This window comes from Mytilus galloprovincialis, chromosome 1 (genome assembly GCF_965363235.1).
Source record: "Mytilus galloprovincialis chromosome 1, xbMytGall1.hap1.1, whole genome shotgun sequence".
Taxonomy (NCBI): Eukaryota; Metazoa; Mollusca; class Bivalvia; order Mytilida; family Mytilidae; genus Mytilus; species Mytilus galloprovincialis.
This window is the reverse complement of record NC_134838.1, coordinates 47,584,367-47,599,114: the sequence shown is the minus strand read 5'-3', so window position 1 is coordinate 47,599,114 and position 14,748 is coordinate 47,584,367. Positions and strand designations below refer to the sequence as shown.

Here is a 14,748-nt window from a genome sequence, read left to right as displayed (position 1 = left end):
AATTTTAAATAGCAACTTTTTAACACATAAACTATTCTTTGGACCATGACTGAAAGAGCAGATTCAAACAATCTTCCCTAAAATGTGATGTGCCAATGCTGATACAACAGCTTTCCAAATATCAATGACTTACCATAACCTAATTTATATAAATCACTATGTAACTGTTTCCAATTCAGTGGACTATGATTGTCTCATAAAGGCAAATTCTGAAAATTCTATACAATTTTTGAATTTTAATCAGAGGCGGATCCAGCCATTTTAAAAAGGGGGGTTCCCAACCCAGGATAAAGAGGGGTTCCAAACATATGTCCCCATTCAAATGCATTGATCGGCCAAAAAAGGGGGTTCCAACCCCGGAACCCTCCCCCTGGATCCGCCACTGTTAACCAATGAAAAACCATGTTGATTATAAAAAATAATCATCTAATAGGAGAGAGGTAATATATATGAGCTAAGAAATGGAGAAACACCCTAATTCATTAATCATAAGTAAGAATATAAATACACACATGAATTCTTAAAGTATTAAACTAAATTCGATGTATGTAGATCATTACGATTGTTCATCATACTATTTCACTCTACATGAAAAATATTTACTCTGTACTTTGTCCAATCTAACCCTAACTGTGCAAACAATGGATCATCTGGCACATCTAACACTGCATCAACAAAATCCTGTAAATAAATAAAATACATCAGATTAGAGCATACATTGATTTTGGTAGAATACTGTGGATTTTGTATTATTAGCAGGATACCCATTTTCATAAATTTCATGAGTACATGGGAACCATGATTTAAGGTGGTACCTAACACTACAGGGAGATAACTCTGTAAAGTCAGCTTAACGTTTAATTACGTTGTGTTGTAAAGGGAATATTAACTCTTTAACATTCGGCAAAATTGCACTATTTTTGCCGCTGAGGAACGATCAAATTTCAATCAATCATAACTTTCTTATTACTGTTAGTAGGCTTATCAACTAAGACTTTTTATAGAAAATAGTTTTTCAGTAATATTAATGACAGGTTTGTAAAAAAAATATATCATCTTTGATCACGTGATAATCAGTCCAATGTCACGTGACAACAACAAAAAACTCAGAAAATTGTAAAATTTCAATACAAAATGTCCTTTTTTGAAGTTTATTTATGGAAATAGTATCAACAGAGCATTCAAATACAATGTTAGAAATAACATCTCTAAGAAAAAGAACCCTGCATGGTCTATTTATGTGAGAAACAGCAATTTTTATAGCCAAACATGCTATGTGGGTGATTTGGGTCAAAATTGCTATTTTCAAGCTTTCTGGGTAAAAAAACGTAGCTAAACTGTGCAACTGAAGTGCATCCACACTCTTATGCCTACAATCATTTAAAAGACAGAAAAACAAAAGTCTTGCCGCTTCAGAATCCCATAGTTATCGATTTGTAATAGATTATCTTAACATGTATGTCTCTATTATGCTAAAAATGACTATAAACAAAAGACAAGACAATTAACTTTGTCACAAGGAAAAAAGCATTTTCAAATTGAATTAAATTAAAGTCAAGTCAAGTTATTTAATATTGGTATTGGTTTTTTTAAACCACACATTCATCCTTGCGGGATGCGAACCCGGTTCCCTTGATTACTAGCCTCAAATGCATCCCCTCAGCTACGGAACCAGACGGTTAAAATTGATTAAATTCATACTTATTTTCAATGTTATTTGTAATATTTATTTTTATGTTGACCTTTCACATTCAAATATTAGATTATAACAAGATATTCAGAAAGACGTAAAAACTTTATTTCTTTTACATCTTTAAAAGAACACACAATGTGGGATGGTCTGTAAACCAGGGGGGATGAGAGGGGGAACAGGGGGGGGATAACTCTGTAAAATCAGCACAACGTTTTAATGATGTTGTGTTCATAAGGGAATATTAAGCTTCTCAATGATCAAAATAAGTGTTTGTCAAACTGCTATATAACCAGTGTAATTTTTCTGACAAAACGGTTGGTTCAAAATTTTTGAAGTTTTTATATTTTTATTAAAGGGTTAAAGTAAATACTTTGACAAAATTTTATGAAAATTAAACGAGCCAAATTAATTTTAGTGAAAGTGTTGGGTACCACCTTAATTGTTTGAAAGAGTATGAATATATGCTTTCTAATTGTTGAAGACCATAAGTTGACATATAATTATTCAAACCTTTGTCCATTAATATTTATTGATAGTTGTCTCATTGGCAATCATACCACATCTACCTATATTTGTATCAATGGACATTTTCCTATACTTTATATAACCTCATGTTCAGTTGTAAGCAACATTCCATCAGCGCCTGCATAAAAGAGTATATATCACTCAATTGATACAATATTCCCGAGCTTGTATTTCCTATCATGATTTCCTTGATAGAGGATTGCTATTCACAAGGAAGCTATTAAACCAAGAATTCCAAATGGTGAAGTTGAAATCATCCCTTCGTAAATTTTAGTTTTGGTTGATCGTTATGGAATAACCGTTTCACAGTTGATATCAGATATGTTCCTTACGTCGTAACTACAATACCCTTTCCCTTTTCACAAATGTGATCTACCGAATTAGACAGGATTTGTAATAACATAAGCAACAGGACGGGTGCCACATGTGGAGCAGGATCTGCTTACCCTTCCGGAGCACCTTAGATCACCCCAAGTTCTTGGTGGGGTTCGTGTTAATTAGTCTTTAGTTTACTATGTTGTGTCTTCTGTACTATTATTTGTCTGTTTGTCTTTTTATTTTTAGCCATGGTGTTGTCAGTTTATTATCTATCTATGAGTTCGACTCTCCCTCTGGCATCTTTCGTCCCTCTTTTGTAGTAATTTGCAATGCATTCATAAAGATCCCCACACCCGCCCTTTTAAAAATGACTGGATCCACCACTGCAGGTATACATTTTTTAAAGATTGATTTTTAATACTAACCTGACTCCAATCAAACATCATTGTCTCCCCTGTATAGCTGTTATCCTTCCATTCTTTGAAGAATTCACAACCTGAAATGTACTTTCATATTAGATAAAATTGAGAATGGAAATGGGGAATGTGTCAAAGAGACAACAACTTGACCACAGATAAACAACAGCAGAAGGTCACCAACAGGTCTTCAATGTAGCGAGAAATTCCCGCACCCGGAGGTGTCCTTCAGCTGGCCCCTAAACAATTATATACTGGTTCAGTGATAATGAACGCCATACTAATTTTCAAATTGTACACAAGAAACTAAATTAAAATTATACAAGACTAACAAAGGCCAGAGACTCCTGACTTGGGACAGGCGCAAAAATGCAGCGGGGTTAAACATGTTTATGAGATCTCAACCCTTCCCCTATACCTCTAGCCAATGTAGAAAAGTAAACGCATAACAATACAAACATTTAAAATTCAGTTCAAGAGAAGTCTGAGGTCAGAAGATGAAACCAAAGAAAATAAACAAAATGACAATAATACATAAATTATGAGATCTCAACCCTCCCCCTATACCTCTAGCCAATGTAAAAAAGTAAACGCATAACAATATGCACATTTAAAATTCAGTTCAAGAGATAGAATACTTGTAAAAAGGTCATCATTTTATTGAAAGAAAGACACACAGATTTACATGATTACTGTGGTTTCATTTATTTTTTGTTGGTACCAATTTTCATGGATTAAGATACATTTATATTTTCTTGATCATTGATTTCATTGTCTTGCACAAGTATGCTGTTTAAGACATTTTAATATGTGTTAAATAACTCATACTCAAGAAATCCATGACAATTTGTATTCCACTAATAATTAGGAATCCATAGTATTAGAAAAGAACAAGAATGTATCCATAGTACACGGATGCCCCACTTGCACCATAATTTTCCATGTTCAGTGGACCGTGAAAATGGGGTCAAAACTTTAATTTGGAATTAAAATTAGAAAGATCATATCATGGGGGAACATGTGTACAAAGTTTCAAGTTGATTGGACTTCAACTTCATCAAAAACTACCTCGACTAAAAACTTTAACACGAAGCGGGACGAATGGACGCACGGACGGACAATCGAACAAACAGAGGCACAGACCAGAAAACATAATGCCCCTCTACTATCATAGGTGGGGCATAAAAAGTCCTAATAAAGCTAACAAAAGGAGATGTCAGGAGTTAATAATTTTTTATCTTTAAACCACTTAGTTAAGATTATGGTAGGACTCCAATATATACAAATTCTAGCAATGAAATTTGAATTATGTAAAATTGAGAATGGAAATGGGGAATGTGTCAAAGAGACAACAAACCGACCATATAACAGACAACAGCAGAAGGTCACCAATAGGTCTTCAATGCAGCAAGAAATTCCCACAACTGGAGGAATGTGCATGCATGAATGTGCATGTATTGATATAAAAACTGTCCAACAAAACACTATAAACCATTCTAAATTACACACTTAAATTAGGAAATGTTTATGGGGCAGTTAAGACGACTTTCACTATACTTAACTTAACAGGTTTTAACTATCACAGAGAGATGAATGGCATTTTATACTGATATAACGACTGTATTTACTTTGAATAACAAAAATATACTTGCGACTAAAATGTTGGTTATTTTTTCTTGTGAAATGTGAAAGGAAATTCATAGAAAAAAAAAACCAACAAACTCATCAGACTATTTGGTAAGTGTGAATTCAGCTATCAATTACCTGGATATGGTGTAGTTAAAATATGGAAATCTGCATATCTGTTTTCTTTGTCCACTTTTTCTGAAGATGTTATGCTGAAATTACAAATTTTTGCATTATCTTGATTTGTAACTTATAAAAATGTACACTATGATATATCTCTTTTGGAATAATTAATTTATTGAAAGTAACTTTTTGATATCACACTGATCACAATAAAATAGTATATTAATAAAGTCAGGATAGTTCACTCTTATAGTACAATTAATAGAAAGATTTGAAAAAAAAATCCTATGGTAGAAATTTAAATCTCTTATCACAGGTAACAATTCATACTGAATTGAAAAATTGGATGGGTTTCAAATCAGAAATAGAAACGTCCTGTGTAATGGGAAAAAGAAATCTTTTTATATTCATTTTATATTATCTGCAAAAATACACTTAATTGCTTTATAGAGATATATTCCTCACAATGATCACAGCACTTACAGAATATAACCACACACATTCCTGTACTGTATTCAATTGTTTTGAAATTGATTAGTGCACTTAAAATTTCACAAAGAGGAATTTAACAAGAATGTGTCCTCAGTACACGAATGCCCCACTCGCACTTTCACTTTCTATGTTCAGTGGACCGTGACATTGGGATAAAAACTCTAATTTGGCATTAAAATTAGAAAGATCATATCATAAGGAACATGTGTACTAAGTTTGAAGTTGATTGGACTTCAACTTCATCAAAAACTACCTTGACCAAAAACTTTAACCTGAAGCGGGACAGATGGACAGACGAATAGACGCACAGACCAGAAAACATAATGCCCCTCTACTATCGTAGGTGGGGCATAAAAATATAAACCTGTTACTTGCTGAAATTGTAACTGCATGAGCTATCTTCACAATACATTAACATATTTTTCTGCATGAACTAATCTGTTTTCAGTAAAAATAAACAGCCCCCTATAATTGAAATTGAGTTGATAATCTAGGTTCGGTTATTTCAATGTACTCAGTTTGGCTGTCTATTGTATGTGGTCCTTTACTCCTTACTCCAAATTAAATTGCCGGACAGGGGTTCGGATTTGAGAGTGCTATAAGCAAATTATCAGAGAAAGATGTTAATTAACCTTCTGTCATGTTTGTTCTTGAAATTGGATAGGACACCTTTATCTCATTTTAAATACTCAAATAATTAACCTAATCAATTGTAATATGCAATTTTATCAAAATCCAAAATTCATTACAAATTATTATACATGTACTACATGTAATTCAGATAATACACTCCTGATAACAGTATTTTGTGTGCTCTCATTATTTGCTTTGACTTCACATTAACCAAATTAATTGATCACAAAATCTTACTTCATTCCAAATTTGACCTTTTTCTTTTCGACCATTAAATCACAGATGTATTTTACAGAGAGATTTCGTAATAATTTTTTATCTTGTCCACGTAATCGGTCAAACATCTGGAGCTCTGGTTCTTCTTCCTCTGGACTAGACATGGGCCCTAAGCTTGCTTCAGGACCTACAATATTCATAATACTAATAAAGTTTTATTTTATATACTTATGTCATGTTATGTATCTTAACTCGTTTAATTTTGTGTAAAATTCCATTTTAAAAATAACACCTATAATTACATTTTTTTATTGCAAAAATGTAACTTGCAATCAATTGTACCAGAATGTTTCTTTAAAATAAGAAAATTTCCCATAAATCTTATAATTTCTGGCACAAACCTGAAATTAAAATTCTGGAGGACCATATCAGTACGTAGTGGTCTTTTGACTGAACGTTTTTGTTTATGTGAGAGTTTGATGTTTCTGGCAGATAGATAAAGACTTGTGGTGATTTAGAGTGAGACATAATGTATTGACACCTATATTTGCTGAAGACTGAAATTTCAGCCTCTAGATTTCTTTTAGTATTATTGCATTGGTGCCTTTGAGATGCTGTCTCATTGACATAAATTCCACACATCTTTTTAGGGGTCATCCATAATTATCAATGAAAAAGTGTATGTTATGTACACTTTGGAAAATGGTTGACAATTATGGAGACCCCTTAATTTACACTGGAATAAAAGTCCTGCTTTTTTTCTTTTTTACAAAGGATAAATTAGTCAACAAACTGTTCATGTTAATGCATCCTTAAAATAAGAATGTCTTCCTCAATCATGAGCTTCAGGTGATATATGTAACAGTTATTTATTATGTATATTTTGTCCACGCATCGTTGTAAATATAACGGAATCTATTGAGACTGTTGTACAAGTGAGAGGTTTAGAGCTATAAAACCAGGCTCAATCCACCATTTTTTACATTTGAAAACGCCTGTACGGCAGGGCTTCCAAAAAATATTTGAGCCAGCCGGACATTTCATATCTGATCCTGATTTTAATCCCTTAAGACTTAGTCACAAAAGGCAATTATGGTAAGCAGATGGCCATTCCAATGATTGACATTACATTAAAAAAAAACCAGGTGCTCCGCAGGGCGCAGCTTTATACGACCGCAGAGGTCGAACCCTGAACAGTTGGGGCAAGTATGGACAAAACATTCAAGCGTGATACAGCTCTGAATTTTGATTGTGATCAAATTTTTGACATTACATGGGTTTTTTTTTACACAAAATAAATGTCAAGATTTTACAAATCATTTAAAGATTTCTTCTTCAAACTTTTTAAATCTAAAATTAAATAGTTGACACAGCATAGGTTTCTGACACAGAATGAATGTGGTCTATTGAACTTAAAAGTTTTTTTTTGCCTTTGAGCAATTCACTATGCTGTTGAATATTAATCCTCTCAAAAAAATGTTTGAAGAAATTTTCTTTTTATTTATGAAATCTGAAATGAGAAAAATTTAACCCCCCCCTTTTTTTTCACATCCCCGTTTCCCTTTTTCCAAAACTGATATCAATTCAAATTTCTAATGGAGTTTGCAACAATAACTACTCTTTTAAATACATCATAAAATATTAAAATGTAAAATAAAGTGCTTGTTATCACTGAATGGTAAAGATTGGTTGGTAGTAAAAGTGAATATACATTGTTTATTGTATAAAACAATAAAAAAAACTTCATCAGCAACATTTTATATTGGCGAATTTCCAATGAAGTTATTTACATAAAGTTATTGGCAAATAAAAATAGAAAATGACATCATAGTCATGTCTGGCAAATGTCCAACATACATTATCTAAAAACATTTTAGATAAGATAAGGAAAAAAAGCTTCATCAGCAACATTTTATATTGGCAAATTTCCAATGAAGTTATTTACATAAAGTTATTGGCAAATAAAAATAGAAAATGACATCATAGTCATGTCTGGCAAATTTCCAACATATATTATCAACTACTATTCTATACAAAGAAAGATAACTCCAATTGAAAATTAATTGCTATTGCACAATATGGTGAAATTAGATATTTCTTGCTATTGTGCAATACTGTGCAATTGAAAATTTCTTGCTATTGCACAATACTTGATATGGAATCCTGATTTGGACCAACTTGAAAACTGGGCCCATAATCAAAAATCAAAGTACATATTTAGATAACGCATATCAAATAAGCCCAAGAATTTATTTTTTGTTTAAAATCAAACTTAGTTTAATTTTGGACCCTTTGGACCTTAATGTAGACTAATTTGAAAACTGGACCAAAAATTAAGAATCTACATACACAGTTAGATTTGGCATATCAAAGAACCCATTTATTCAATTTTTGATGAAATCAAATAAAGTTTAATTTTGGACCCCCATTTGGACCAACTTGAAAACTAGGCCAATAATTAAAAATCTAAGTACATTTTTAAATTCAGCATATCAAAGAACCCCAAGGATTCAATTTTTGTTAAAATCAAACTAAGTTTAATTTTGGACCCTTTGGACCTTAATGTATACCAATTTGAAAACAGGACCAAAAATTAAGAATCTACATACATAGTTAGATTCGGCATATCAAAGAACCCCAATTATTCAATTTTTGATGAAATCACACAAAGTTCAATTTTGGACCCTTTGGGCCCCTTATTCCTAAACTGTTAGGACCAAAACTCCCAAAATCAAACCCAACCTTCCTTTTATGGTCATAAACCTTGTGTTTAAATTTCATAGATTTCTATTTACTTATACTAAAGTTATGGTGCAAAAACCAAAAATAATGCTTATTTGGGCCCCTTTTTGGCCCCTAATTCATAAACTGTTGTGACCTCAACTCCAAAAATCAATCCCAACCTTCCTTTTGTGGTCATAAACCTTGTGTTAAAATTTCATTGATTTCTATTTACTTATACTAAAGTTATTGTGCGAAAACCAAGAATAATGCTTATTTGGGCCCTTTTTTGGCCCTTAATTCCTAAACTGTTGGAACCAAAACTCCCAAAATCAATCCCAACCTTCCTTTTGTGGTCATAAACCTTGTGTCAAAAATTCAAAATTTCATAGATTTCTTTTCACTTAAACTAAAGTTATAGTGCGAAAACCAAGAAAATGCTTATTTGGGCCCTTTTTGGCCCCTAATTCCTAAAATGTTGGGACCAAAACTCCCAAAATCAATCCCAACCTTCCTTTTGTGGTCATAAACCTTGTGTTAAAATTTCATTGATTTCTATTCACTTTTACTAAAGTTAGAGTGCGAAAACTAAAAGTATTCGGACGACGACGACGACGACGCAGACGACGACGCCAACGTGATAGTAATATACGACCAAAAAATTAAAATTTTTGCGGTCGTATAAAAAACGATTTTAAACTTTACTTTGATATGTTATGAATTTGATGTTCAGATGTTACTGTTAAATTTGCAGTGCATCATTCAAAGTGTGCACATCAGCGTGCTCCTATCTGCCTTAGACTTTTAATTTATGCAAAATGACATTGTCAAAAACTTTACTTTCGTTTTCAACCGGATGTTGACTTGACAATGGTAAAACATGGACCATAAACGGATACGTAAAATCCGTGTACGTTTTACAAAGCAAGACTGAGAGAAGAAGCTCTTTCCATGTTATTTCTTCAACAAAATACTTGAATTGAATGTTAGATACAGGTATCAATGATAAGTTTAGCATTTTTAAAGAACTGTATGATGCATTATTAAATTTCCCACCTGTGCACATGCGCACACGTGTTCCAGTTCATACGATGTAGTTCTGACGATTTTTTATTTAAAACCTTTTTAAATTTTTCATCAAATCATGTTGATAAACTAATTTCTAATAATTTTAATCTTTTGGACTAAATCAATTAGATACAAACCGCTGAAATGTAAGAAAATAATTGTGAATAAACCGACCAATTTATACGATGTCCGGTACTGAACATAGATCACCTGTCACCTGAACAGGTAGATTTCAGCTGTCCAACTACTAATTAGCCTTGATTAAAATTAGAAAGTATTGAAGTAGGTGTTGTTTTGATAGTAATTAATCATCATGTCACATTTATGACAGGAAATGTGTTGATGTTAAAGGCAAAAGGTTGGGTCAAAAAGATCGTGAATTATGTAAAAATGACCGAAAAAGCCTTGAAAACTAAAAAGTATATGACCGTTTCATACTTTGCCCAGCCGGACTTTTACCGGACATTATACAAATGACCGGAATATATGACTGTTTTGGAAGCCCTGCCCTGTACCAAGTCAGGACTATGACAGTTGTTCGTCCATTTGTTTGATGGAGTTCAGTATTTTTGTGATTTTACTTTTTACATACACGTACCTGAGAAGAGGAAATCTAAACCAGATCTACCATACATCTCTGCACCACTGGCCAATGTAGCTGATCTACAAACATGCTGAAAAAAACGCAAACAAACTTATTTAAAGTACGGTACTTTGTATGAAGTGCTATCCTTTAATGCTTAGATAAGAGGGAACTAAATTGATGTACATTAAGGTCATCACATATATTTGCTAATGCCTATACATTTTTTTTTATCTTAATAATGTTCCTTGCCATTTTGTTTGAACCTTGATTCACTATTGAGCAAAATTAAAATGGAATCTGCAAGCCTAATCATCATCTTAAGGTGGTACCTTTACTTTCACTAAAATTATTTTGGCTCGTTTAATTTTCATAAAATTTTGTCAAAGTATTTTCTTTTACCCTTTAACAAAAATATTAAAATTTCAAAAATTTTGAACCAACCGTTTTGACAGAAAAATTACACTGGTTAAATAGCAGTTTGACAAACACCAATTTTGATCATTGAGAAGCTTAATATTTCTTTGACAACACAGTGTAATTAAAACGTTTACCTGACTTTACAGAGTTATCTCCCTGTAGTGTTAGGTACCACCTTAAGAAATTCTTGATAAATCAAAATTTGTTTTTATGAATATGGCTGATTTCTCTGTGTGTTATCTTGAGCCTGTACTAATAGTATTCAAATTCTAGGAAATTGCAGGTAACCACCATGAAGCAAATTAGCAGGATTTAAATGTATAAATATCATTAATTATTTTTAATGGCTATAATCATGTTTATCAATACATTTCAAGCAGTTTATTATATAAGATAATTATCTGACCTAATTGTAACTTCAATTCAAAATTAAAGTGATATAAAGTATATATTAAGAAACAAATGTATTTGGACATTTTTTAAAGTTCTTAGATGACATACCTTTCCTTCATACATAATAACAGGCACAGCAAATCTAGATCTACATCTAGCATATCTTGCTTGTTTAATTAATTCTCTCATCTGAGTGGTATCATATACACTCTCAACTCTGAAAAATATAAATTGCAAAACATAATTATATTTTTTTTATATCAAATGTCTGAAAATGACACAACTTACAGGTAACAACGATTTTTTTTTATCAATTTTAAACACAATTTTGAGTTATATTGTAAAAGAGAAAAAAATAGCAATGCAAAAAGAATAGAAGCAAGCAATTATTCATTTAATAATGAATGATGATTTTTTGATGACTTTTTGGTTAACCAGAGTTGTTTCCATTTCAGGACTTTTTTTTAAATTTGATTTTTCATGCTCATGATGTTCATGTTGGTTATAATTCAACTTATTTAAGACATATAACATGCCTTCAAACCCTCTCCCCTCCCCCAAACAGTTATTTCTAGAAAATCCCTCAGAGATGTTTTCCATACATGTAGTAAGATTTCTAAGAAAAAGATGCAGATATTAACCAAAGTGTTATTGATTGATTCCTAACCAAGGTTGACAAAAAAGTGGTCAAAACTAGTACTGACCATGCCAGCAGTTAATTCCGGGAAATACTGGCAAATACTGGTCGATTGATAAAACATAAATTAGTGTTTCAAAATATTATTGTCCTATCACATTTTTATCTGTATCTGAGATAATATACTTACAACACAGAACTTCACCAGATATAAATAGATAGATTAGGATAAATCCATATTCATGTTTACATAAAATTGAGAATGGAAATTGGGAATGTGTCAAAGAGACAAAGACCCGACTGAAGAGCAGAAAACAGCCAAAGACTACCAATGGGTTTTCAACACAGCATATGTATGTATACAAGCAGGTAGCCACAATTCCAGTTGGGTCTATCAATCAAGAATGTTAACATTAAACAGTTATCAATTTCTAAAGCTGAAAAACCCCAAATACAAACTCTTTATTTTTAGACTAACTGACTGTAACTTTATATTAAAAACTGCTGTGTTGCAACTGTGAGCATATATGATGTTTTAACCTGTTTGTATATGTTGTCTGCATATTCAAGATTCTTACCCATGAAAATTATCTTTTTTCTGGTCACCTTCAGTTAATTGGTATTCTAATAATATAATTTTGGAAGGATAATGTCCACAGAGTTCTCCGTTGAAATTAGTTATCACCTGAAACATAGATAGAATTAAAATTCAAGTACATGTAGGTGTAAGCATACTTCATACTAGTTTACCAATTGGTTAAAGAAAATTTCTTGTTACTGTATAAACTAGATCTTTTCTTTAAAGTGAAAAATTGATGACATTCAGCCTATTTCTAGAGAAAATGTGTACCACTATAGCAAGTGCAATGACAGACTTCCTGTGTCTTTCTATTTTGTGATGTTACAATATTGTTTCAGATAAGGTGTAAACTTTTGAAAAACAACAAGAGTCATTTCTGGTGTTGTTCTACATTTTCTAACCAAGAATTTATATAATACATGTACTTACAGAATAACATGAATAAGTGTAATATGTGGAAAACAACAACAGACATTTCTTGTGTTGTTTTAACCACGAATATGTTTATAATAGAATACTTGCAGAATATGTGTTATCTTTTGAAAACAACAAGTTAACAGCAGACATTTCTGGTGTTGTTCTAACCATGAATATGTTTATAATAGAATACTTGAATATGTGTTATCTTTTGAAAACAACAAGTTAACAACTGACATTTCTGGTGTTGTTCTAACCATGACATGTGTTTATAATAGAATACTTGAATATGTGTTATCTTTTGAAAACAACAACAGACATTTCTGGTGTTGTTCTAACCATGACATGCATTTATAATAGAATACTTGCAATATATATATATACATGTATGTAATCTTTTGAAAACAACATCAGACATTTCTGGTGTTGTTCTTACCATGAATTTATAATAGAACACATTTATACTTACTGAATATGTGTTATCTTTTAAAAACAACAACAGACATTTCTCATGTTGTTCTATCCATGAGTTTATAATTCATTTTGTAATAGAATACATTTGTACTTGTAGAATATATTTTATCTCTTAGAATCAACAACAGACATTTCTAGTGTTGTTCTAACCATGACATGAGTTTATAATAGAATACATGTACATTACTTACAGAATGTGTGTTATCTTTTGGAAACAACAGACATTTCTCATGTTGTTCTAACCATGAGTCCATAGAATACTTACAGAATATTTGTAATCTTTCGAAAACAACAACAGACATTTTTCCATGATGAAATCTCCCTACAGAAAAAGAATAAAACGTTTTAACGAGTGATTGATTGAAGTAATTTAGAGAAATAATGGATGGAGGATCATTCAACACACACAGCTTTTGGGATAGTTTTTTGGTAATGTTTCATATCCAATGACATTGAATGACCATAGATTTTTGTTCGACTTATAGTCGGGAAATAATAGCATATTCAGTAAGGCACTACATTTGTAAATGTACAAAGAACATTTTGCATGGTAGAAACCAAAATTTATACCACATGTCAAATAATTGTTGCCATTGAACATTGTCAAAAATATCATGTTTAATACGCAACTTTTGCAATAATCTTCGATACATACATGTTATGCTGAGCCGGACTCAACTAGTTTAACCAGGTGACTGCAATCGCAATCTCGATGAATATATAACGAACACAACTTGTTTTGATAAATTGTAATTAATATATTCCACCAGAAAGGTTACAAGTAGTCAGTAGATTGGTAAACTGAAAGAAATAAAAATACAATATTTTACAATGTGTACGAATTAAATATGAAAGTTAAATACAAGATTATTAATCGTGTCAAAAACGAAAGTAGAATTTACAGTTCATTTCTCGGAAATAAATAACTTACAGTTCGTATGTATTTATAAATCACTTATCTAAAAATATCGGAGTTAAACAGAATAATTTATCACAGTTTATGAATGAATCAAACGTACTTGACAGTGGTATGTCTCGATTTCCTCAGAAAGTAGAAAAGTCGTCCATTTTCCATGCGTTGAAATATTGAAGCGGACGGTGTCACATAAATTAAAGGTGGTCGATAAATGCGGTGATTTAAGGAAACGGTCCAGTTCAATTTGTTCCGGATAAAAATGAAAACATGTAATACACATTAAATGTGGAACAGAATACTCCCCGTCTGATGTCTAACGGATATCACTATTTCAAATATATCACACACTTGAATATCTGATTATATGAGTCCAAAGTATCACTATAAATTAATTATACACAGTCATTCTCGATGAGAAGAATCATGTCCACAATCGGTCGTGTGTAGACGGATGCTTTTCCATTTACGATTATTCGTACTTCTGCTTTCCGGACATG

General features: G+C 31.8%; 1 protein-coding gene and 1 long non-coding RNA gene across 3 annotated transcripts in view; both read right to left on the bottom strand.

Moving 5' to 3' along the window:
- The window catches only part of LOC143076249 (phosphatidylinositol-3,5-bisphosphate 3-phosphatase MTMR14-like), a 33,087-nt gene that overhangs the window by 10,383 nt on the left and 7,956 nt on the right, over positions 1 to 14,748 (bottom strand). For both annotated transcript variants that reach the window (XM_076251991.1, XM_076251984.1), the window contains exons 2-9: positions 13,601 to 13,657; positions 12,443 to 12,549; positions 11,336 to 11,444; positions 10,430 to 10,505; positions 6,064 to 6,229; positions 4,717 to 4,790; positions 2,962 to 3,032; positions 604 to 681 (exon numbers count right to left, since the gene is read on the bottom strand). In XM_076251991.1, coding sequence (XP_076108106.1) covers positions 604 to 681; positions 2,962 to 3,032; positions 4,717 to 4,790; positions 6,064 to 6,229; positions 10,430 to 10,505; positions 11,336 to 11,444; positions 12,443 to 12,549; positions 13,601 to 13,657 — 738 coding nt within the window. The remainder of the gene's footprint in view (positions 1 to 603; positions 682 to 2,961; positions 3,033 to 4,716; positions 4,791 to 6,063; positions 6,230 to 10,429; positions 10,506 to 11,335; positions 11,445 to 12,442; positions 12,550 to 13,600; positions 13,658 to 14,748) is intronic.
- On the bottom strand, positions 14,070 to 14,445 carry LOC143076277 (uncharacterized). The gene is made up of 2 exons (XR_012978596.1): positions 14,355 to 14,445; positions 14,070 to 14,136 (listed from the first exon to the last, which is right to left on the bottom strand). It is a non-coding gene; the product is annotated as an uncharacterized LOC143076277 (long non-coding RNA).